The sequence below is a fragment of the Pongo abelii genome, chromosome 3 (genome assembly GCF_028885655.2).
Source record: "Pongo abelii isolate AG06213 chromosome 3, NHGRI_mPonAbe1-v2.0_pri, whole genome shotgun sequence".
In the NCBI taxonomy this organism is placed as follows: Eukaryota; Metazoa; Chordata; class Mammalia; order Primates; family Hominidae; genus Pongo; species Pongo abelii.
This window is the reverse complement of record NC_071988.2, coordinates 8,392,222-8,418,264: the sequence shown is the minus strand read 5'-3', so window position 1 is coordinate 8,418,264 and position 26,043 is coordinate 8,392,222. Positions and strand designations below refer to the sequence as shown.

The 26,043-nt window shown below is 39.6% G+C and overlaps 1 protein-coding gene across 3 annotated transcripts in view; it reads right to left on the bottom strand.

Moving 5' to 3' along the window:
• Window positions 1-26,043, bottom strand: part of STX18 (syntaxin 18) — a 123,056-nt gene that overhangs the window by 50,943 nt on the left and 46,070 nt on the right. For all 3 annotated transcript variants that reach the window (NM_001131413.1, XM_024245685.3, XM_024245682.3), the window contains 1 exon segment: window positions 676-743. In NM_001131413.1, the coding sequence (NP_001124885.1) occupies window positions 676-743 (68 nt within the window).

The following is a 26,043-nucleotide window of genomic DNA, read 5'->3' as shown; positions in this document are numbered from 1 at the left end:
AGTAGAAACTGGACCTAGCCACCAAAAGGAATGTCAACATGAGTAACATGAGGGGATGAACAGAAGGATTCATCAAGAGTGCCCTAAGAAATGAAGGCTATGCCAAAGTGGGTGTGTAGCTGCCTCTAGCAGGTGTCAAAAGCCTGGGAAAAGGACAAAAGAAGAAAATGGCCATCAGGACCGAGGACTGGGAATTGGTGAGGGAGGCATGATCCAGCGACATGAGGGTAAGGACTGAAATGTGCTCATGAGAATGTCACCAAAACAGCAAAACTGGTGTCACAGACTGGGACTGCAAGAGATGGGCAAAAATAGCTTAGCAGAGGCTTGAAAACTTTGTTCTTCCACAGGTTCAGGGCATACAAATACATGTGTCCCCAGCTTCAAATACAGCTCTGTAAGTATTCATGGAGTGAGTTTCATCTGAAAGGAGATAATGGTACATATAGAGATACAAATAGACTGGAAGATATTGCTGTTGTGATTTCATGACTTTTGAGGACATGGAGTACAGCAGAGCCTTTTGCTTTGAGGAGATTTTTCCACTGCCAAATTGGTCTTCCTCATTACAACTCTGAGTTATTAAGAAAAAGGTGGGGGCAAAAAGCGCAAAAGAAATACAGGTGTAGGAAAGAACACAGTCACCAAAGTCCTGGTAAAAAAATATGTACTTACCTACAAGCATTAATATAATCTTTCCTGTGTTCCAGAAGAAAATCTCTCAGTTTGCCAATGTGAGAAATCTAAAATTAAAAAAGAAAGCCAACAGTTTATATAGATAGATATGTTACACCCATGTAATGAATTTTAAATTAATAGAGAATAAAATGCAAATTGCAGAAAGATTCTGAAGCTACAAACTGAGCACCGTCGGTTTTGGACTCTCGTACAGTCACAAATTAGTTACCATTCCTAGGCCTCAGTCTCTCATCGATGGTTCCTTCTACCTCTAATCATTAGGACCTATGACACTATGAATAGGTGATTTCTAGGTAAGTTAAAGATGAAATGAGATAATGCATGTCTAGTAATTACATAGCATGCGTTCAATAAGGTTAATTCCTTTTCTTTTCTTTAGCTAAAATTGTACAGCAAGTATTCCTTCTTCCAAGTGTTCTAAGGGACAGTTCTAAAGCTGAAGCTGTTGGGTTTGTAAATAGGGCCCATGCAGAGCAGCAGAGTTAAAGCAAAGATTCAGGGGTAACCATTTATCCCCACATAGCAAATCTCTGTCTTTCCTATGGGCTATTTCCATGGATGAAGAAAACTCAAAGGTACAGGTACAAAGCACTGTGTTTGTGATGGCTGTTTCTAGTATAATAAAAACCTATTCTAAAGCACCTACCACATGCCAGGTACTGTGCATGGAACTAGCAATTCACAAATAAATAAAAAGTGGTGGAAAGAATGCTCAGACTACAGTCAATAGGAACAAATGTGTTTCCAGAGGGAGAATGATTACTAGCCAGTGGCCTGCTGGTCCTCTGACGACGTCTTACTCCAGCTTCCGACTCACACACTTTGCACTCGTTCCAAACACACATGGCCCCAGCCTTACAAGGTCTGCTGAACTTTCATCTCTTCCATGGAAGTTTTTCTGTCAAGGCCAATCCAGGCTAATTTTCACTTTGCTCTGATCTTAAAAGGACTTCTGCACACCACCCTCTTGGCACTCAATTATTCATGGCCATGTACTCTGACCTAACTTTTATATACACACTTCTTTGTCAGTGGCAGAACTATGCAAGGAGGGGCTGCCCAGCTTTCCCTACAGTTGTAAGCACAACAAGAAGCACAGAGGTGATCAATAAACACTGTGGAATGAGTATATGCCTAAATACAAAATAGCACTGATCACAAAAGAAACATCCATGGTTTGTCTGGAGATGTCAGTTTGGGTTCAGCTAAATTTCCCACATAGTCTAGACTCTTATTATGAATGTGATTCAGAAAAATACCCTAAGGCATTGTAAGCAAACAAATCAAAGAAAAAGAATTAAGTATGGTCACAATATTCATTTATTTCACAGATAGCAAATCAGGACTGAGAGACTGTCCACCATCCCTGACACTGCTCAACACTTTCACGTACATGGACTATTTCTCTTCCCAACAACCCTGCTGTGCTATGATTCTTATTGTTCTCATTAACCAGTTTGGGAAAAGCTAAGTGACTTGTCCAAGGTTACATATTTAGTATGTGAGCTTGGTTTCAAAAGCTCAGGACTGAGTCCAAATTCAGCGTGTGTCCCAGTGCACCACCACTGCCTGCCTGCCTTACAATCCTGTTCCTGCTTTCCACTTAGGCTGCATCAGGAAATCTGACTTTTTTTTTTGAGATGGAGTCTTGCTCTGTCACCAGGGCTGGAGTGCAGTGGCGCCATCTCAGCTCACTGCAAGCTCCACCTCCCAGGTTCACGCCATTCTCCTGCCTCAGCCTCCCGAGTAGCTGGGACTACAGGCACCCACCACCACGCCCGGCTAACTTTTTTGTATTTTTAATAGAGACGGGGTTTCACCGTGTTAGCCAGGATGGTCCCGATCTCCTGACCTCGTGATCTGCCCGCCTCGGCCTCCCAAAGTGCTGGCATTATAGGCGTGAGCCACCGCGCCCGGTTGGAAATCTGACTTTTAAGTCTGTTGGGAAAAAAATTAAGAGATACGCAAGCAAGGGGTTCATTCCATCACATACAAGATTTGACCAAGCTACTCTTCTGTTTTAAAACCTTCAATGGTTTCCATCTCCTTACCTCCTCCCCTGTCTACCAGGGGTCAAACACTCAACTCCTTCCAGGGGTCATGTGAACAGCATAAATGAGCAAAGCAAGGGAAATGCGTGGGTAGAATACATTTGACAGTGGTGAATTCTGGTTTCAAAATACACTGCAGTTAAAGGAAGCAGCTCTGCATGCTGATTTGCCAAAGGGAAGCCAATGAGTCATCTCAGTGTCTAAACAACGGGAAAAAGTCCAAACTCCCAAATGCAGCACTTAAGGCCCTTCACAACTCAGCCCTGAAAGTCCCTGCCGCACACCCCGCACCATTCCAGCCTCCATCCCGCACCACTCCAGCCTCCAAGTCCCAGGCCTTCCCCTCACTTGCATACTCATATGGTTCTCCCTTTCCCTGGAACGCCCCACCCATCATTCTCTCCCAGGAAAATTCTTCCTCCTCGTTTAAGATTCTCTTTTCCTCCTCCTCATACTCACCCTACACTCCCAGCTGCAGTCAGATCCCATTCCCGCACAAAACGCTACATGTGCATCTATTTCAGCACCGGTTCCTTCATGATAACAATGATTAGTTCATAAACTGATTTCCCTTCACCAGACTGCAAGCTCTGAGAGGGCAGAGAGTCCTCTCTCTTTCCCCAGAGCTTGTCAGGCACAGTTCCTGGCACAAAGCAGACCCTCAAAAACTTTTACTAAATATTGAATAAATAGTGGGTACTGAATAATCCCAGAAGGATTATCCCTGCTACAGTAGGCAGAATAATGGTTTTACAGCTTCCCCAGTCCCATCTCCCTGTAAGATGTCCAACTCCTAATCGCCAGAACCTGTGACTATATGGTGTTACATGACAACAGGGCATTAATGCAGCACATGAGTTAAGGTTGCTGATCAGCTGACCTTAAAGTAGAGAGATTATCCTGAATTATCTGAGTAGGCTCAATCACAAGGGTCGGTAAATGTGGAAGTGGGAGGCAGAAGGGAGAGTGAGAGTAATGCAATGTGAGAAAGACTCATTCCAATGTTGCTGGTTTTGAAGATGAGGAAAAGAAGCCAAAGGATGTCGGCAGCCTCTAGAAGCTGGAAAGGGCAGGGCAATGGGCCTTCCTTAGAGCCTCCAGAAAAGAACACAGTCCTGCCAACACCTTGGTTTTAGCTCAGGGAGTCCCATTTTGGACACCTGACTTATAGAACTATAAGATAATAAATCTGTGTTGTTGTAAGCCACAAGTTTGACGTAATTGGTTACAGCAGCAATGAGAAACTAATACACCTACTAAGAGCCTTACTATCCACAACAGGTTTTTTTTTTTAGAAGCCACAAAGTTTTCCATACAAAGTTTTGAAAAGTCCAGAGGAATCTAATATACAGGTTAGATCCAGCTGCCCACCCCTACTTTTAGTTAGTTCTATTCTACAAGGGAGGGATGGTGCCTGGGGATGAATGCCAGGAGCAAGCAAGCTCCACAGAGGCCCACAAGCACATAATTATTATACAAGAGGTTGCAGTTGTCTAACAAATGTGATCCCAACTTCATATGCTCTGTAATGGGAAATTTCTATGAAATGAGTATTAAAACAGAGTGCAGCTTGTTCAGGATTAAACAGAATTCTTGATAAGAGGCGTGTAAAGTAATTGCTGACTAAATAACATCAGTATAATAACTCAATACTTAACAGGAACACAATGTATGATATTTTAAATGCTGAGAATGAAAAAATAAAGGAACATTAAGATTTCTTTAGAAATTTGAGAGCTCTGAATTTTCTATTAATTTCTATTAATTTCTTTAAAAAAAAATCATGACAAATCAACAACAAAGAAAAAAGTTCAACAGATCTTTTGATTTATCTACATAGGCATACCTAAGTCCCCAAATAGCATAATACAATTATCTCTGCAGAGAATGATTTGACTGTTTAATCACATGACTACCATTAACTTTATAAAGACTCTTGGCCAAGCTTAATCTATTTACTGTTAGGCTCAGTCCTATTTTTCAGAATAAACTGGCAAAGACAGCATATTATAGCACATACAATTCTGATGTGCTCGTTACATTTTCACATTTTTAGAGAGGTTAAGTAGTTGTATACTTTGGATTTTTCCTTTTTCTTTTTTGTAGATATGGGGTCTTGCTATGTTGCCCAGGCTGGTCTCAAATTCCTGGGCTCAAGTGATCCTCCCCCCTTGGCCTCCCAAAGTGCTGGGATTACAGGCATAAGCCACCATATCCGGCCTATGTTTTGGACTTTAAATGTTTCCACATGTGGTGCTAATTTTGGAAGACTCACTTAATATGATAAAGTAGGAATATGTATATACATAAAGAGAATGGCTCTTACTTCTAAAAAGAGGCCATTCTGGTGCAAAGTTTGATAAGGAAATCAGAGTAAAATAAAAGTGCATTTTAAGGATCTAAAACTAGTGTCAATTTCTAACAGTTTTGATCTCACTGAATAATGTGGGGAAAGGGCATAGGGAAAAAAGGGATCATTGGTGAAATCTCTGTGGGACCAAGTAGGTAACAAGATGCAAGGGCTAAAAACCGGGAGCGCTCTGGATGCTGAACCCATGTTTCGAGGCAGCTCACAGGTCTGGACGGCAGGAGGAACACACCATTTTCACTGCTCTGTGTCTTTGTGACTGCTCTTCCTCTGCCTGGAAAGCCTTCCTTTATCCCAACCCCATTCCACCTTTCAGGCTCTGCTTAAATGACACCTCCTCTATGCAGCCTTCCCTAACACCTCCCTCTATATTTCGTAGATAACTGTTTGCATTTTCCACATTACATCAGAAGTATTTATCTGTGATACTCGCTAGACTTCAAGTAAGTTCCTTGAGGTTGGCATTTCTGTCTTGTTCATTTTCGTATACCCACTATGGCCTAAATGTTGGAAAGGGGTAAAGGGGGAAAAGGGAGGAGGAGAAAAAAAAAGGAGATCCAGCAGAAAAGCCTTCAAGATCTGATACATCCTGATGTACTAGTTGTATCAAAAAGGTATCAAATATATCACACAGACTGCACCTAGATAACTGAGTGCATTTTAAAAATGAAGAGAGACAAGCTAGAGGTTTGTGCAAATAAACAGTTCTCCTAGAAAAGTCAGTGAGGTGTGTTCAGAAGGTGCAGCATCACCATGTAAAATCTACTAAGATTGGGCAACCTAACAGCTTCACAAGATCATCTGTCCTCACAAGTGAACAGTCTTCCATCAGACTGACGGTCTACCATGGAAAAAAGTTTTCATCAGTGAGCTACGGTTTGATTACACCACCATATTAAATATGTCTCCATCAGAGAGGAAGGGTATGGACAAAGAATAGAGAATTCTGTATTTCTAACATAAACTGTAGTTTAAAACAAGAATTGAACTGTAGGTAAAAGAAAAAGGAAAGGAATGTAATATTTATTTAATGTCTCCTCTATACTAGTTATTGTAAATGAGTTATTTCACTTAACTCTGATAACCTGTGGAAATAGATACTCTTAGTGGAAAGAAACCAAAGCTCAAGACTGACTGAGCTGGAACTAGAACCCTTAACCATTACGGGGAACTAGCATGGACTCCCTCAGTACTGTTAAATTAATAAATATGTTGGTGTTTTTTAGTTTCATTTGATGTTAAAGTCGTTTTAATGTCCATTGTATATTGTTATTTCACTAAAGAATCTCCTACTTAATATTTAGTGATATTAAGGAATAATAAATTTCATTTAGGTGTAATAATGATATTATGTATTAGGATTATGTTTTCATTTATCTTTCTGTTTTTAGAATCTTTATATTTTAGAGGTATACACGGAACACCTTACAAGTAAAATTATACAATGCCCAGGATTTGCTTCACAATAAGACAGGGGGAGGTAACAGATGCAACAGAATGAGTCCTGAGTTGCTCAAGGCTGAAGGTGAGTACATGCTTATATGGGGGGTTCCTTGTGCTATTCTACTTTAGTATATATTTGAAATTTTCCATAATAACATGTTATTTTAAAAAATCTCGGGGCTTGGGCAGTGGCTTAAGCCTGTAATCCCAGCACTTTGGGAGGCTGAGGCGGGCGGGTTACCTGAGGTCAGGAGTTTGAGACCAGACTGGCCAACATGGCGAAACCCCGTCTCTATTAAAAATACAATAAAAAAACAAAACAAAACAAAACAACAAAACAAAACAAAACAAAAAAACTAGCCAGTGACGCACATGCCTGTAATCCCAGCTACTCGGGAGGCTGAGGCAGGAGAAGCGCTTGAACCCTGGAGGTGGAGGTTGTAGTGAGCCGTGATTGCGCCACTGCACTCCAGCCTGGTGACAGAGCGAGACTCGGTCTCAAAACAAAACAAAATAAAACAAAACAAACTCATGTAGTACTTTCTTCTTTTAGCATTTTTAGTCATTTTGAGGTAGAGATTTTCTGCTACCAAACTAGGAACAACCCTTACTTAGTAACAACTAAATCCCAACAATCTCTGGCTACTTTATTTCTAAGTACTTGGCATCTTTGCTTAAATTCCATTTAACAGGATCAATGCCACTTAAAAAACAACAACAAAACTTTCACTGAGAGCTCACTCCCAGTCAGGCAGAAGTCCAAAAGAGCTCTGTGTGCGCTACTCACCCACTTCTCCCAGCAATGCCCAGGAGGCAGTGACAGCATCATGGCTGCCCCATGGACGAGAAAACTGAGTCAGAGGGAGGATAAGGAATTTCCTCAGGGACATGTGGGTTGAAGCCTGGATCCAATCCAGCCAGTCTAAGTACCAGTCTTGAGTTCTTAACTGCCAAATTTACACAGAATCCTGGCAAGTCACAACTACAGTTTTCCAGTACTATATTTGCAAGGAAGCACCGGGGAACTGAGAAAAAGCCTCCATGTGGGCAATATCAACATCAACCTGTTCTTTTCTTTTTGTACTACATCTCTATTCAACATGCAGTACACGCTTGATTTTACCCAATCGTGATCGCTACTTACAGAGCACCCGCCACATGCGTGCCAGGTAGTGCATAAACTGCTTGACGTGTGCTCTGTGGTTTCCACCCCTCCATAACGATCGTATGAATTAGACATTACCTCCTCCTGCCCCACCTAGTAAACATGGAAACAAACCTATGCAAGGTCACAAGGCTAATAAATGGAAGAATTGGCATTGATCACAGATCTGTATGACTCACAGCGTTCAAGTTATGTTTAGCTTAGTTAGGTCTGAATTTTTCTTCATAGAAAGAAACTGAGCTTCATCAGAGTATTTGTGAGAGTATTTGTATATGTTGATTTTTTAACAAATTAACTACACTGGATACAGAAAGATCGGAAAAAAAAAAAAAGTGTTTTCACTGACTGACATTTGTCTCCTCTGAAGTTGGCTACTACTGTTCCTTGTGTTTTGCGACATGGGGGGCTTTGGATTGGCAAGCCCATAGGGGTATTGAGAAGAAGGTTCACAAATACAGCAAGGAAAAAGAATGGTCAGAAAGACTGGCAGTACAACGGTGACCAGTGCATTCTGAGTATCAATCATCAAGCCACCTGAAAACATGGTTTAAACAAGTAATGAAAGCAACGTCCAGGATTGTTCATTCTCCCATTTGAGTTAATCTATATCCAGTTTTTAGCTAAGAATAGGGTAGAGGGCAGAAGAGAAATTCTGGGCAAAAGACTCTGTGGGGGGCCTGGATGAATCAGGGTGGACAAAAGAAAGATAGGCATGAAATCCAGGGAGTTGGCCAAGGTGCCTGGGTTCTACTCCCTGCTTTGCCACTTACTGTGAAGGGATTCCTTATTCCCCACTGCCATGCATCGTGTGGAGGGACTTCAGCTGGACCAATCTTCCTGGCCTTTTTTCCAACCTTTACTCACTCTTCTTAGAGAGAAGAGGAGACAGCTGGGTTCAGATTTCGAGAAGGGAGAGCATGCTGCCCCGTCCTCTCCTCTTTTCAGATAAACCACAGCACAGAGGGTATATTCTGGCCCATGCTCCACTCGTATTGGGCCACAACTCTAAAGTCAGGTTCTCCACTTGGCTTTTTCTTGCTGACTCCTGTATTTTTCTTTCAGGTAGTTCCACTGGACTGGGAAGAAAGGCATATATTTTACAAGCTCCACTAAACTTTTAACCTTTGCCAGCTGAAATTTTGAGCAAGTTGCTTAATCTCCATGGGCTTCACTACAAAAGGGAACTGGATAAAAACTATTTTTAAAAAATAGTAGTGGCATAAGTTAATAGTCAATTTTTATTGAGTACTACATACTATACGGCAGGCACCAATCTAAATGCTATGCATCCGATTTGCTTCTCCTAACAATCCTTTAGGGTAGGTATCATTATTACCCCATTTTGCAGATGAGAAGACAGTAAACTAACACATTCTGTATAAATGGTTTGAAATAAATACAAAAATAAATTTTTATTTGGTATGTCTCAAACCGATTGCCTGTGTGCTTTCAGCTTCTGCAAGTCTACCCACAAAGATGACCCTGCTGTCCCATCTGAGTACAATTAAGTCACTGAAGGTCACATTTACCGGACCTGTAGAAGGGACGTAGTGAGATCTAACTTGTTCAGGTGAAAGGCACTGTCTATAGCTATGGGCCAGCACAGAACTAACAGCCACAATCCAGGATCAGCCAGGCTCTGGCTCCTTCATTAGGCTAATACTTAACCAAACAAGTTATTTAAACTCCATTCTAAAACTACAGGCATTCATCTGACTCATCCCATTCTTTCTCCAAAGATAAATCAAGTTTACTTTTTAACTAGCTATATTTTAATGAGGCTAATTTCCTAGATCATCAAGACATTGAAATTCTACATAAAACCCATCTACCATAAAAGCAAATTCATTATAAAACAGCAGTATGGTCCCTACATGAGATGCATTTGACAGGGGGAAGAAAAGACTCTCTTACATTATCTGTTCTTATACACATAAAGGTTTTACTAGGAAAGACCAAACAAAACAACACAGCATCCCAGTAGGCAAACAGGTCTCCTGTGAGAGCTGGTCCTATCAGTGGATCTACACAGTTGACATGGACTCAACACCAGGAACTACTAACATGGATGAAAGTCCCATAAGCATATTACCTAGTGGGGAAAAGCTGAGACAAAACAGAGGTTGCCCAAAGCATGTATGGTGTGACCCATATGCGTAAAACATAGGAAATGCATACCTAGAGCTGTATACATACATAGAGGGGAATCTAAAAGACTGCTCATCAAGGTTATCAATGATTGTAGGTGGTAAGATTTGGAGACTGCTTTCTTCTTCATACTTTTTGCACTTTAAAATTTTTCTACAATTACTATGTATAATCCTTATAATCAGATAAAACATGTTAGTCAACAATCAAAAAGGGTGAATCTTCCCACATACTTCCTTGACTAAAACTACATTACCTTCCCCTTTAACCCAGGATAAGCCCACGTCCTCACGCCCAAGGCCCGCCAGTGCCCTACGCTCTGCTGCCGTCTCCAGATGCAAAGCCCTTCCCGCTTCCCAATCCTGTCTTCTGACTCACTCCTACGCGTGAGGCTCTGCTCAGGTGTTACACCTCCTAAAGCCTTCCCTGCTATCTCCAGGCCAGGTTAAGGATCCATCTTGCAAATATACCCCTTGCAGAGATGTCACCATCTTGTGAGTTTTTGAATTGTTTTCATGTCTCCCTGACATAAGCTGCTGAGGCATCTGCCTAGCCCAAAGTGGCTCCTCAATAATTATTTAATGCTCCACATGGGATTTTCTTTTTTTAAAGAACTTTCTGAATTGATTTTTTATCCCCTTCAAGAATCAGTAATAGGGTACAATAAACTCCAAACATACTAAGGCAGCCACATACTTCCCATTATCCACTAGATGGCAACACAAGTATTAGAGCAGCAGTAATAACAGGACCTCTCTCAAAAACAGCACAATTTTTTCCCAAGGACTTTAAAAATTTCTCTGATTCTTTCTTTTGATCTGGAATCAAAGGATTAATAAAGGTTCACCATTCTGTGCAGGATGAAGCTGAAATGAGATTGTTTTTAAGCATACATATGCACCCCGGATGAGCTGAGTCCAGGAATATTCTGCAACACTGCACTCTAGGCAGATTCCACACAAAGGGAGCTCTGGGAGCATGGCTGCCAGCTGCCATCCCAGGCGGCAGGCCCAGCTTTGTTTTTGTGTGTCACCCACAGAACAGCCTTGCTAGCTGTTCCTTCGTGGGTGTTTTATGAATTACCCAAAGCACGATATACTGTAAAACAAAAACCCTGGTACCAAATGATGGGATTCTTCTCAAAGAACGACTGCATTCTGACTGTGGGGAGAGTTCAAAGCAGTCGGCAAGTGTCCTTTGCTGATCACAGCAGTGGTTTGACTTGCAACCCCCATCACCCTTCCCAGGATGATAGAAATTCTGTTCTGCTGGCACTCACAACACTTCCAACAAAGACCTGATTGATTATGGAACACTAAGTACTGATTTGCATAATTTGCCTCTGCAAGAAACAAGCATTGTTCAAGATTAAAGAGACTCCAGTAGGTCCCTCTGGCATATTGTAAAAAGTTCCCTGTAACACAAAATCATTATTTTTTTTTCATTCAATCAGTGGACACAGCTTGCTGTTCAGTTAGTATGCAGCCAAAGGCACAGCCAGAAAAACCACTGCTGTATAATGTTTGCCAACTACTGATAAGTTAAAGTGATTTTTCACAGGGATCATGTTCCCAAGTTTAATTTGGAGCCCACTGACTAAATTCTGAGTCTAACTCCTTTCAGTCTTAATTGAAAAATACATCAATAGCAATTACTAAGTCAGAGCTAAAAGTTCAGAACTAACACACCTCTGGAGTATGTTGACCTGCTGATGTCACAGTGGGGACTGTCTGAGTCCTATCCCTGTGCAAAAGAAGCTCCCCAGTGACCAATCACCCACAAAAGAGGCTAGCACAGCCACAGACATTCCACTGTGCTCAAGACCAGAGCAGCGAGTTTGTTGAGGGAATACATAAAGGAACTGTTCCTTTCTCGCTTTCTTCTTTTCTTTCAGCAGTTGTTGAGTAAGCAGCTCCTGTGGGCTTGTCCTATCTCCTGTCACTTTCCCCCTAATTCCTATTGAGGGGGACACTCTTCACCAGGCCTCACCAAACTCGGATGGCTCTTCTCCCTGCTCCTGCCTCCTCCTTCCTTGTCCCCTCCTGAAGCACTAGCCTCCCTCGGGTTCCAGAACACCACTGTCTCTAGGTTCTTTTCTAAAACCTATAACTCCTTTTCTTCACCTTCATTCATTCCCTCTCTGCCTTTGTTAATCTCTGAAACTTCTTGTAAGTTCAGCCCTTGGCTCTTTCTTTACATGTTCTTGCTAAGCTCACTCATTCCAATCCATAGCTTTATTTACTGTCTACATGAATTGTCCACCCAGCCGCTGCCTCCCTCCTGTGTTCAAGCTGAGTGTATCCAAATGCTTTTTAGACACTGCCACTGTGTGTCCCACTGACGCCTCAAAAGCAATATGTCCCAACGGTATCCTCATGCAGCCACTCACACCCTCTGGCTTACTCCTAGTCCCTCCTGTTCTGACAGCCCCAAAGAGAAAGCCTTCATCCTCTCTAGATTCCAAGTTAGAACATCTTGGCCATTTTAGACTCTTCTCTCTTTTTCACCCTACAAATGAAATTGGTCAGTCAGTCCCATCCACTCACCTTGTTAAACATTGGCTAAAGGAGCCAGCCCCATCCACCACCTTCTGTTCCTGCACTTCCTGCAACCACCTGTGTGCCAGACCACAGAGCCTTTCCTTAAGCAAGCCTCCTCTTCTCTGCCCTGCACTCTGGCACCTGCTTCTCTCTGCCCAGAATGTCTTCATTCCCATCCGTCAACTTCTACTCAAAATTGCGGGCCCAAGGAGGCTTTAAAATATGGTATTCTGGGTTCACTTTCCACCTTCCTTGAGGCAAGCTGTAAGTGATAAATGTTAGCTGAATATATCAAGTTCTTTATTCCATCAGTCTGGAAATCTTATCAGAAAAAATAAATAAGGCTATCTTAACCTAGGAAAAGTATAATCAATAGCTAAATAACCTATTGCTAAGAACCAATACTAATCTTATGGGACTGCGGCTTCCAGAATTCAGCATATGTTTTTAAAGAGACAGAAGGAGAGAAAACATGTGCACAAAAGAGGAGACTGACTTTTCTAGTTCCAACCTTCTTACTGCAGAGAGTCTCAAGTAACAGACAATGAGGCTGGTTAACAAGGGGGTATGGGTGGTTAACACTAGGTAGGTGGATTTAGCAGTCTAATTTCTCATATTCGCAACTAACTTTCTAACAACCTGGAACGTATTGCTTCCTTTCTAATATTAAGCCCCTATCATCTTTAAAGGAATCCAGAAATTAAAAAAACAAAAACCTAGGATCTTAGCATTGATGACACAATCAAAGAACTCATGATTTAATTTCAAAAGTTGAGTGGCACCTTATAGTGCTTAAGATTCCCATTAAACTCAATGCAACTTCCATTTTAAAAGAGTTCTAGGACTCTTACACCCAAAGAAAAAAACAAATGTTTATTATGTACTCAACTCTTCCTCCTCACTCCTTCCAGCCCCAACTTACTAACTTCAATCTAATTAAACGTCTTCATTCCCATTCTTCTAGTTCCCCAAACTACAATTATTTGGCATTACTGAACACATTCCCACTATTTCTGAAGCTCTGTCCACTCCCGGTTTATCTGACCTTACTATTTGCCTAGAACAGGCTAGATGACACACAGAGCAGTGACTACCTCCCTGCTTGGATTCTTAAGACTGGCAAGGATCTAGAAGACACCTGCTTTGCCAAAAAAGCAGCATGATAAGGCACCCACTGCCTCTCCCTGGCCATCCATTTCACCTCAGACAGTATAAAGTTCTTTCGTACTCTGAATCGAGGTCAGCTACTGTGATCTACTCCACCTGAGTCTTCTCTCTTCTCCAAGCTAATCATTCCCAATCCTCTCAGGAATTTTTTTTTTTTTTCCTTTTTGAGACAGAGTCTCGCTCCTGTTGCCCAGGCTGGAGTGCAGTGGCGTGATATCAGCTCACTGCAACCTCCACCTCCCAGGTTCAAGTGATTCTCCTGCCTCAGCCTCCTGAGTAGCTGGGACTACAGGTGCATGCCACCATGCCCAGCTAATTTTTTTGTATTTTTAGTAGAGACAGGGTTTCACCATGTTAGCCAGGATGGTCTTGATCTCCTGACCTCGTGATCCGCCCGCCTTGGCCTCCCAAAGTGCTGGGATTACAGGTGTGAGCCACAGTGCCCGGCCCCTTCCTCTCAGGAATTTTTTATATGAAATATATCTGCGGCTTCTGGCCATACTTACTACCTCTGAATATAGTTCATGGGCCTCCCAAATAAAATGCAGTTTCCAGAACAGAATCAATACTCTCTGTGTCAGCAGGAAGTGCAGAGGAAAACAGAACCATTGCTTCCCTTGTCCCAGACTCTGGGATTCTAGTAATGCCACTTAAGGACGTGCTCACTTTCATGTCACTGAGTCGAGCTGAATTTACATCGACTAAAATGACTTTTTCCATGAGTGCTGCTGATAAACTAGGTCTTCATTATATGCACATTTTTCCTGGCCTCCTGTCATTTGCAATTCTGATCATTATGCCATTAAAGACATCTATAACGAAAGATCATCATTCAAAAAAAGAGATGAAAATGGGATATAAAAAGTAGCAAAGAACCATAGACCCCTCCCTGTAGACAGCCAGCTCAACTAGTCACAAATGCCCTAAGGGTCTATTTTAAAAACATTTCCTCCACAAAAACATCACGGAGAGGCTTTGCTAACTACTGCCGTCTAAAAACAAATATTCTCCTCCCCTACCTGCCTAACAACCCAATCCAAAACTACACAATAGGCTGGGAAGACATGGCTCAGGCTTCTGAATCCCTGCCGGTTAATAATGACTACTTTCTTTTCTGTGTGCTTGGAAAACTTTCTTTCATTTGTTCACTTGACAAATATGTAAGACCCAGCATGGGCCAGGCACATTAAGGAAGGAGGTAATAAAGAAGAGAGGAAGGGAGGAGGGAGAACAGAACAAGAAGTTCCAACCCAAGGATCCGACCCAACCTCGCACTGCTTTGCGTTTCAATCCAAACCCCATCTGGTCTGGAGGCTGTGTGTGGAGAGTGTGCATGCATGCTGCATTCTTCTGAGTCTCCATACTGCAAAGGATGAAACCAGGTAAAACAGACCTGGGTTCAGATCCCAGCTCTGCCACTTACTAGTGACATGGCTTTGTGTCACTTAACCTCTTCCAGCCTTCATCTCTGAGGTATAAACTTGAGACAATAATAATGCTGAAGGTGACTACAAGTCACTGATGAAAATAATGTCTGTGAAGAGTCTGACACTGTGTCTGGCACACAGTAGGTGCTCAACTACTCTAAGTTTTCTTCATTTCATCACTATTTCAGTCTCAACCCATAGGGCAAGGTGAACTTTAGTGCATAAGGTGAAAAGCATACACAATTCAAATGACAATTTTAAAAGGCCACAAGGCCACTCTGGACTTCAACACATTCTTGCAATAGGTTCAAACCAGCCAGTGCCCCCAGCCCAGTGTTGGAAAAGACTGCCATTTCTTCAGTTGTGAATCAGAGGAAGTGGCTGGTTTGAGTTTAGGAGACATGATGGCAGTGAAAATGCTAGACTCGCAGGCAGTAAGCAAGATACTCTTAGTAGAAGAGGCCCTAGGGAACAAAACCAATGATGGGAACGGCAGATTCGCAAGCCCCGTCTCACCCTCACCCCAGAGCTCACACACGCTGGGTGGACAGCAGGCACTGCTGAAACAGGCATTTCTTTTCTGCCAAGCACACGTAGATAACCTCCTACCATTAGGTTTCTGTGGGATGCACCTACAGCATGCAGCCTGTCCCTGCCCTGCCCCCTATGCTCTCTCCTCCGTATCTTTTCTCCTGCTCCCAAAGCTTTCCTTTTTCTCGATGCTACTGGTACTTTCCTGCACGGAACAGTCTTTGACTCACCACACACTTTTTCTGGGATCACTGCTTATACTAGAATTCCATGAGCAGCCTATATCCTTTGCTCTCTTAGAAGTACGAGTGGTGGATGGTCAGCACACAGGCAGAGGGCGGGGACAGTGCCTCCAGGCACATGGTAACTCCTAGCTGGTTCTCTGACTTCAGAGTCACCGGGTGATGTGCAATTCCTCACTTGTGTGCTTCGAAGGTTGGACGGAAAGAACCCCCAAATGCTTTCCAGCTCAGAAATTCCAAGATAATTTTTGGGTGTTCAATCAATTTGAAAGCTCCTACCACCAACCCCATCAGTTTCTTTCTACTTTTATGCTTTCCAAAGCTTCCAAAATCATTCTAAGGCTCCAGGTACATTTGGGATTCTAGTTACTGAGGTTATCGGACTTAGGGCAATTCAGCTGCAGAAATTTGGAAAGTCTGCTCATAAGAAATTAGAAATGTCATTCACATGTCAATAAGATGGAGGTAAAATAGACAAGAAAAGAATTACCTTGACAATTCATAACAGATAACTAATGTGGATACATCATAAATGTTTTTGAGTGAATATGCAACAAAAATGATCACAGCAAACACTATTATAGTACTTACTATATGCCAAGAAGAATTGTAAGGGCTTTTTACAGATTATTGCATTTAATCCTCATTATAAACTTAGGAGGCAGGTACCCCTAGCATTCCTCTTTTACAGAGAAGAGATGCCTGAGGACTCATTAGGAAGTATCAGAACTGTATTTGAAATTAGGTCTACTCCATAGCCTGTATTCTTAACTTTTCCTTGCTCTTAAAATTCTTCAGAACCTTGACAAGAGGGGCGAGAGGAAAAAACATTTTACTCATATTTGAGTTCCTCAAAATATCAACTCTATCTTTAAAATTATTTACATATCTTCAAAAACAAATAGTGCAAAATTCATATTTGAGTTCTACTTTCTAAGAGGGGACTGTATTTTAAATTTCTCCAGTGGCCTTACACAGAGTCACGAACATCTAAAGTATAGTTCTTGACCTTTTGAGGGGCACAGATGCCTTTGAGATGCTGACAAAAGCTATGAATCTGATCTCTTCTATAAAAGAAATAAACATATACACAGAAACAAAAAACTTTCTGCCTGTCATTTTGAGCTTCAGAGGCTTTTGGTTCATGGAGCCCAGGTTAAGTGCTTCTGATTGTAAACACTGTTCAACACACACACACACACACACACACACACACACGAGACACACGAGGGTACACTCTTTCTGTAAACATCATCTGCATAAGGAAGAACTTTGAACTTTCTAGCTCAGCACCCGCAGACACCTGCTGGCCATCAGTGGGGCTTTGTCTACATGGCCACACTAAGCAGGGATCTGGGGCCTGCAGGTGGTGGGGAGACTGAGTGCACTGATTTGGATGATGATCATCCAAATCATCATCATAATAAACCTCCAAATCATCATCATAATAAATCATATTGAACATTTAGTGTTTCCTATGTGTCGGACACCGTGTTAAACCCATTGTATAGATTATCTCATTGAATCCTCACAACAAATGAGAAAACAGATGAGTACACTTGCCCAAAGGCATACACCTGGCAAGTTGAAAAGCCAGGGTCCATACTCTGGAATAGACTCTAAGCCTGTGCTCTTAAATTCTTCACTCTATGCCTCCAAACTTGGGCTCTCCAAGGATAAAACTCAGTGAAGAACGAAACCAAAGAGGTGTTACCTGCAGCCTTCTGTTGCCTCCCCCCTGCCAAACCCATGAAAACAAACCCATCAATTTTATTTAGCAGTTTCTTCAAAAGCATTTGCTAAATGTCAGAAAATATTAAGCAAAAAAATGCATTTATACCCCATCATAATACATTCCACATCCCAGGAATATGTTCACTCCTTTTTGTGTTGAAGAATTTTAAAACTTTAAAAAATTCTAAGTCCAAAAAGAACTATGTCTTCTTCACTTTGGATTCCCAAAGGCTGGCATAGTTCCTAGCTCAACAAATGTCTAGGAACATTCAACAAATGAAGAGGTGATACATTTTATCAAGAATTTGAGATTGGGAGTAGTTGTGAGATACGTTGGTTTTCTTTGCAGTTTTCGCGCTTCTATAGGTGTATGTACTGGTGCTTGACATCTCCACATTTTCTCCTTATAAGCTGATATTATAATTCAAACAAAACTTTTTTCTTTTTTTTTAATGTCAGTAGGGTAGTATTTAGTCTTTGGGAATTTTGTGTTTTTGAGTGCTTATTTTCAACCTCGGTAGTAAGAGATGGCTTTGGATAGAACCTGTTTGTTGCCACAAACTTTATACTATGCTGCTAATCTGTTCACCTCACGAGAGGAGGAGTTGCTGCTGATTATAAACTGTAGGTCATAAATTGCAAGGAATGGCTGTACCTAAAATTTGTGGTCATGATGTGTTAAAAGTTGTTTTTTTTAAAATGTGGAATTGTTTCATCTAATTTTTGCAAATATTTTAGTACACTCAAAAGGCATATAGTCTCTATAACAAGCAGGTAACAATTTATGACCTACAGTTTATAATCAGCAGCAACTCCTCCTCTCGTGAGGTGAACAGATTAGCAGCATAGTATAAAGTTTGTGGCAACAAACAGGTTCTATCCAAAGCCGTCTCTTACTACCGAGGTTGAAAATAAGCACTCAGAAACACAAAATTCCCAAAGACTAAATACTACCCTACTGACATTTAAAAAAAAAAAAAAACAACTTTTGTTTGAATTATAATATCAGCTTAAAAGGAGAAAATGTGGAGATGTCAAGCACCAGTACATACACCTATAGAAGCGTGAAAACTACAAAGAAAACCGACATATCTCACAACTACTCCCAATATCATTCTCCTGGGGTCCTAGCCCTAGTTAAAAATATGTGCTAGGAAGATTAAAAATCACTTATTTGCAAGACAAGGGCAAGAGTTACATCAACGTAGATGAAATCCCCTACCCAGCCCATCAAGTATGGGTCCCATCCACTAGGTGGTGCTCTCCACCACACTGTTCCTCAGTGAGCAGTACAGTACATCAAAATGACAACAGCCTAGTTTTAAGATGATTTGTCTCTTGAGGATATACATTTGGTTTAAGTTTCTACTGCAAAGTTAAAGTTCTTAAGATAGGTCATGCAGATCAATTGCTCCTGTAATCTGAAACTCAAAAGAGCAACTAATATCTAAACAAGGGGAGGGGGTGGCCCTGAGCTTATAAGGGTCTCTAAGAGCCAGGAGACAGTCAGCCTGGCTACCTCTAATCTCACCATCAAAACTGTTACCTGTTCAGTTTCTGCTTCACATCAGCAAAGAGAATAGCAAAAGCAACCTCAAGCGGCCCATAGCAAGAACATACATTCAACATCCATTCTGCTTGATAGATGTCAATAATTTAATCTCAACTGCTTTCTTATCGTTCAAACCCCTAAAGTAGAAATGTTTTTGCTTTACTCAAACTGATTTTTTTTTCTCTTTTAGCAAAAACAAAAGCAAAGGAATGAATGTTCATTTTATCTTGAAGTTCTGAGAAAGAGGGTTTGGTAACAAGATATATGGCCTTGCCTCCAAAGTCATCTTTCAACTAAGTGAATGGGAATAAAATGCAGAGTATGCTGGCCTTGACCAATAATACAAATGTCCAAATTCCAAGCAAAGTCCAGAGTCTTGCTTCATCATTCCCTGTCCTCAAAAATATACAGATCCCTTTTTCCTCTTTCCCATAATGAGGAAGTCATTATGATCGTCTTTGGAGTGAACAAGGCAAGAAACTCAAAGCACTTCAATACACATGCAAAATAATTTTTTTTTTTTTTTTTTGGTAGAGATGAGATCTTGCCATGTTGCCCAGGCTGGTCTCAGACTCCTGGGCTCAAGCAATCTGCCTGCCTCAGCCTCCCAAAGTGCTGGGATTATAGCATGAGCCACCACATCCGGCCAGAAAATATTATTTCAAGAGATAAGTTTCAGAATGTTCTAACATCTTCTTTGTTTGGAAAAAAATGAAAAGGTAAAACTTAGTGGTTTCTAGAATTTAAAGAAACTAGCAAGTTGCCAACAGCTTAGTTTTACAAAATGAGGGCTCAACTGCTAAAAATGGATTGCTACTTAAGTGTACAAAATAACACAAAATAATCACTCTGTAACATAACATTTGCTGGAAAAAAAAAGTGTGAAAACTACTAGAAAAATAATAGTTAGGTCCTAAGGAGTATATTAAAGATCTTGATTTTAAGACTCAAATTAGATCTTTTCATTCTACATGAGTTCTTACTTTCTTTGGACAAAAAATTTAAGGTCGAAAGCTTTAAATGTAAAACTAGTATATGCAATTTAAATCCCCTTTAACAGTTTTTCAGACAATTAATTAGGTAAAGCATTTGAAACACCATACATACAAAAAATTTTCATTCATATTGCAATGAATTTCACTCAAAATCACACATCAAATTGTAATAAATTTATAATAAAAATGTAACACTAACTGCCCCCCACAAATACATATACACTTTTAAGAGATACACATAGTCATGTACCTAAGAAAGGAAAGTAAAACTTCACAATGTTCAAGAAATCTTTCGAAAGCTCTACAGCATTAGTTAGCATTATCTGATCAAATATTAGCATGACCACAATTTTTAAAAGGGCCCATATGTAACAATAGCCAAAGGGGCATCTTCCTACACTTACACTATTACTCTAGTAGAACAGACAAATTTCCTTAAGAATTGGAGTTGTACTGAACACAAAATGCCGATTTGCAATTATGAGGTCAATCTTATAACAATGAGATTTAAAACAAATTTCAGATTAAGGTTTTAAATTTCTATTCATTCTCTATACGGTGGTATATTTCAATAATTACATAAACTAAAACATTTTCCCTCCTATTTTTTCTCCAAAAGATTCTCTACAGATGCTTACTTCGTAAAATGCAGCTTAAAATTTATTGGAAACTAAGAATTTTTTTACATGGAATCTATAAATACATGCATAATTTCTGTGCCCATAATTGGAAAAGGGCACAGAGGCTCCTGTAACAATCACTAAAGAAGCTCTTAAAAACAAAAAACTTCATCCATGTTCAGGCTGAAGAATTCATGTTTAACCTTTATTTTAAATTATAGCCAAAGTCTTTGTTTCAAATCCACATAAATCACTGTTCTTCTCTCTGCAAATACATTTTTAGAGAAAACATTATTAAATGTTACATCTGACTTTAATAGAGTTTCCCATTTGCTTTTGCATGTTTATTATCAAACTCTAATCATGACATTTCCAAACTTATTTATACTTTCACACAAACTTCCAAAGTTTTCCCAACTTAAATAAAAACCCACAAAAACTGTGGGAAATGTTTTGCTTGAAAGATAAAAGCAACGTGGTCCAAATGTACATTTGTAATAATCAGTGTTTACTTTTGTTGTTCAAACATTCAGCTTATAGCACTTTCAATATACGCATTCAACTTAATTTTCTTGTCTCTTAAAAAAAAAAAGGAAGGAAAGTGTTTTCTTTCCCTGTTTTGCTCTCAAAATATAAACTCATTTAATGCAAAGCATTCCCGGATCAGGCATGTTTTAAACTACAAGCACGTCTAGCCTCAACAGCATTCATCCATATTATATACAAAATGCCATTTCTTTCAAAACTTCAGTCTGGACATTCTATAAATCTAATTTCACTTTTCCTAAAAACATGAGGATATTTTACTATATAAGGCTCAATTAAAGTTTTAGTAAATAAAAATAACAAAAGAAATGATACCATAATACTAACGTAGGAAAAAGGATATATATTAATTTCATTTACTGAAAACGTTGAGGGTTTTTTCCTTGAAGTGTCTCTACTATAGATTTTACACGACATTTATTAAAATATGACAAACCTTTAACCTGGGGACAATTTACCAGTTAACATCATCTACCGAAAGAGGAAGTATACTTTGGGTAAGACACTGGAAACGATTTATGCTGCCTTTTTTCAAAGCTGCTTAGAAAACGGCTATGTACTTTTAAAAAATAATCATTAAAAACAGTCTAACGGTTGTCTTGTGATACAGTTGATCACAAGCCTAGTGATGCCATCTAATTCTAAAGACTGAAATGTGCCTCTCAACGGGATCTAGCGCATCCACAGTGTAATATACGTTAAAGGTAATGAAACTAAAAAGTAAGATTTCCTAATAGAATGAACATATTTTAAAGGTTTTATGATTGACAAAAGACTTCTTTTTTTAGCTATTAAAAAACTAAAAGTATCCTGACAAGAGATTCTGGTTTTGAAGTATGTCACACCCCGGTTACCTAGCCATGAATCTCAGTTCATTTTTTAAAATGAGGTCTATTTCCTGTAATTCTAGATATTTTAGAGTACAATTATTTTACATTTTTATGATGCCTTTGGGGTATCATTACAAATATTTTTATGTGTTTAAACTTAGGAAAGAAAAATTAAGTAATAGCTTCTCTTATAGGGAGCTGTCAACTCTCTCCTGAATAAAAATCTTTGTTTTAAAGCAATCTAGAGATTTATATCCCTAGTAACCGTAGAAATTAATCTTAAGCTTTAGAAAAAAATTGCATAAAATGCTCTTTATTTAATTAAAATCAGAGCTCGTTCTTAGAAATAAGAACCTTCTTTTGAACAGAAAGAATTTTCCACAGAGTATAGGTGGTACTCTTTGTGATAAATGAATCACACACATTTAATTGACTTTTGAATTTTGTGCATAGAAAGTTAAGTACTTTGTAGGAAAGGATTCGCTCAGGGACTATATTCACTGAAAACTTTTCATAAGAAAAGAAAGTGAAACACAGGATTCAAACAGTGTTTGTAGATTATCTGAGTGTGAGCAAGAAAAAAAGCATAAAGAAAAGCATTTAAAAATAACAATTAGGAGAATCACTCATAGGGGAGGTCACTTTGTTTTTATTAGGAAACTGAAAATATTTTTCAGCGTGCCTTACTATGACGATCCATCAACACAGCATAAATCAAATTTCATTTTGTGATGACTATCACTTTCTATTTCACAGGCATTAAAAAAGAGGCATGTTCTGAATTCTGCTTATCACCATATGACTAAGAAGTTTATTTCAGATTTAGAAACCAGTCGAGGATGTCTGGGGTAGTGAACAATGCTCTGCTTAGCCACTCTCTTCCCTAGTAGTCTGAAAAAAATGTGTGCATTTAAGAGATGGTAATGACAAACTCCTCAAATATTTTTAAAATGTCAAAGTTTTTAAGGCTTATGAAATTCAGATTCTGGGCAAATCTGCGTACTTCCAAATTTAACTTACATGAGATTTAAAATTCATGGCTTCAGATTTTTCTCTGCATAATAAATAATTTTAAAAGTTAGCCACATTCTGATTCCATTATATTTTTAAAAACCCACTTATTTGGAAAAAAAGATATTCCTGATCATGTCATACAATATTAAATATGCATAAAGTGCTCAGAAAGTGTACTGTAAACACCAAGTAAAGTCAAACTGCAAATATTTCTGCTTTCAGACAATCAAAGTCTTTGGAGAGGCCTGAAATAGGTGTTTCTCTACACACATTTAGGCACCACTAAAAATGCTAAACATTATCATTTTCTCTAAGCAATCCCAATTTTTTGGAAAAGGCACAGGCATTTCCCCCCCACACTGCCCACGGCTAATTTCATAGTCCTACAAAGAGAAAATTTACTAGGCACTTAAGGGAATCAAGACATCGTGGTACATGTAATGAGTTGCAGAAAGAGACAGAAAGTGATTAGGAATTGTAAATAGTAAGAATAGGTAGTTTCCACTGTATTTAATTGACACCACAACATATTCACCTGGTAGTACTAGAAACGATTCCTCTATGATTAAAAAAAAATTGTTTTTGTTTAGGTGGGAGAAATATTGATTCAAATGATGCATCTTATTATCTTCATTGTAGGCTGCACACTTCCACAGCAATTGGTCCTCCAAGTAAACAGTACCTATCATGAATTTTCACTTTTAATTCAAATTATAATAATCAATGATACTAGAAATCTAAATCTATACTAAAGCATCAATAGAAAATATTGTTAATAACGGTTTAAAAATAACCGAAAAGCAAAATGCTGTTTTGAAGTTTTTACAATATGGTTAGACAAACAAAATGTAAGTGTTCTACTAGAAATGTAGCTGGAATATCTTCATTCCTCTCTGTTTTTAACCTTATACATGCAAGAAATTATGAAGATACAACAGCCTCATTTTCATGGGAAAACAAAACTGGAAAGAGGTTCGTGGGCTTTCAATCACACATGGTTTGAATGTCTTTAACTCTTCCCTCTCATGCAAGAAAAGTCAACAAGGTAAATATATGTTATTTTTCAGTACCTCCATAAGCCCATATCCCATGGTGGTATCCGTTAGGATTTTATCTCAAAGTCTTACACTGGGATCAGGTAAGCTAGGCCTACAAAATTGTTTTGAGGGTTACATAACATATACATGAGCACACTGAGGTGACAGAGAAGACAAATGCTACGAAGTAAAAACCGATAATGATCACAGCACCAAGAAAGTATTTACTAACTATTTGTACACTACATATTGTACAGTATATTTTTTGGGCTCACAGTGTTCCCTTGGTCAAGTTCCTTCTCCAGGCTTCAATCCTTGCTAATAAAATGAAGAGACTGCATTCCCTGATCCCTAAGGTCTACTCCAGCTCCCCAAATTCCCTGGCTTCTTGCATTTGACTGAAGACTGAACAGTATACTTTCAAATGATTTTTCATATCCAAGTCTTCTTGGTGCCGTGCTTCACTTACAAGGCAATGGATTTAGCATTCATTTCTGATGACTACATTACAGAGCATATTCCATATTTCATTGAATCTTCACAAAAGTCCTCTAATATTATCACTTCTCCCATTTTATAGGTAAGAACAGTGTGGCTCAGATATGTTAGAGTTGCTATTTAATCCTAGATCTCTCTTATTAACTATCCTTGTTCTTCCCTGATGCAAAAATAACAATATATTGAATCACATGCTGAGGAATTTACAATCAAGCTCCAGGTTATGTGTAAAATGCTATGCGCAGGTTACATAGAGGTGGGAAGCACCTCCCTATCTCCATGGTGCCCGTCTTACAGAGCTAAACCAAAAAGCTGTGTGTCCTTAATTGCAAAAGGTCATTAGGAGCCCCACATGTGCCAAGAAATCAAGGAAAGAAGAGATTACAAAGGTCTAGAAAACAGAGAGAGAGTGACTTTTAACCTGAAAGCAGGAGAAGAGGGAAGATCTGATTGGTCTCATGTAGGGCCCTGTAAAAGTTATTTATCCCTTCCCCACCCTGCTCCATAAGGCCCCCGGATGATTCTAATGTACAATCAGGGTTGAGAACCACTGAGGTAGGACCAGTGGAAAGAGGCTGAGCATGGACTTTGGAATCAGACTGCCTGGATCTAATGCAGGCTGACATTCATGAATTATACAGCATTCCAAACTTACTTAACTTGTCTTGGCCTCAGTTTCCTTACTTGTAGTACATGCCTCAGAGTGTGTGTGAGGATGAAATGCAAAGGGCCTAGAAAAGTGCCTGGCATATATAAGTACTAGGCTAATATTGGAAGACCTCAAATGTCTAGTGAAGGAATTCTGTAATCCAACAATGTTAAAAATGTTCTCTTACAAATGATGGAGACACAAGATGGCAGCTTTTCTTCTTTCTTTTCTGTCTTTCTTCTCTCTCTCTTTCTCTCTTTCTTTCTGAGACAAGGTCTTGCTCCATCACCCATGCTGGTGTGCTGTGACATGATCATACCTCAATGCAGCCTCAAACTTCTAGGCTCAAGCAACCCATCAGCCTCAGCCTTCCAAGTAACTGGGACTACAGGCACACGTATCTGGCTAATTTTCTTTTCTTTTCTTTTCTTTTTTTTTTTTTTTTTGAGAGACAAGGTCTTGCTATGTTGCCCATGCTGGTCTCAAACTCCTGGCCTCTAGAGATCCTCCTGCCTTGGCTTGCTTTCTTTTATATTTAAATTGTACAATTAAATGCAAAAACAAAGATAATCTTGCATTAGTCCACCTCCAGCACCTCCCCCAGACCAAATTTTTAAACAGGAAAATGATCTAATAAAATTCATTTTTAGGCAAATGAATTTTGTTGAGTAAACTCAAACAAGTTTTTAATCCTAGTGCAAAGAAATGGAACAAGTTAAAATGCAAAATAGAATAGCAGAGCAGTGGTACTATCTGTCCATATTCACATTACAGGCTCTAAAAATTA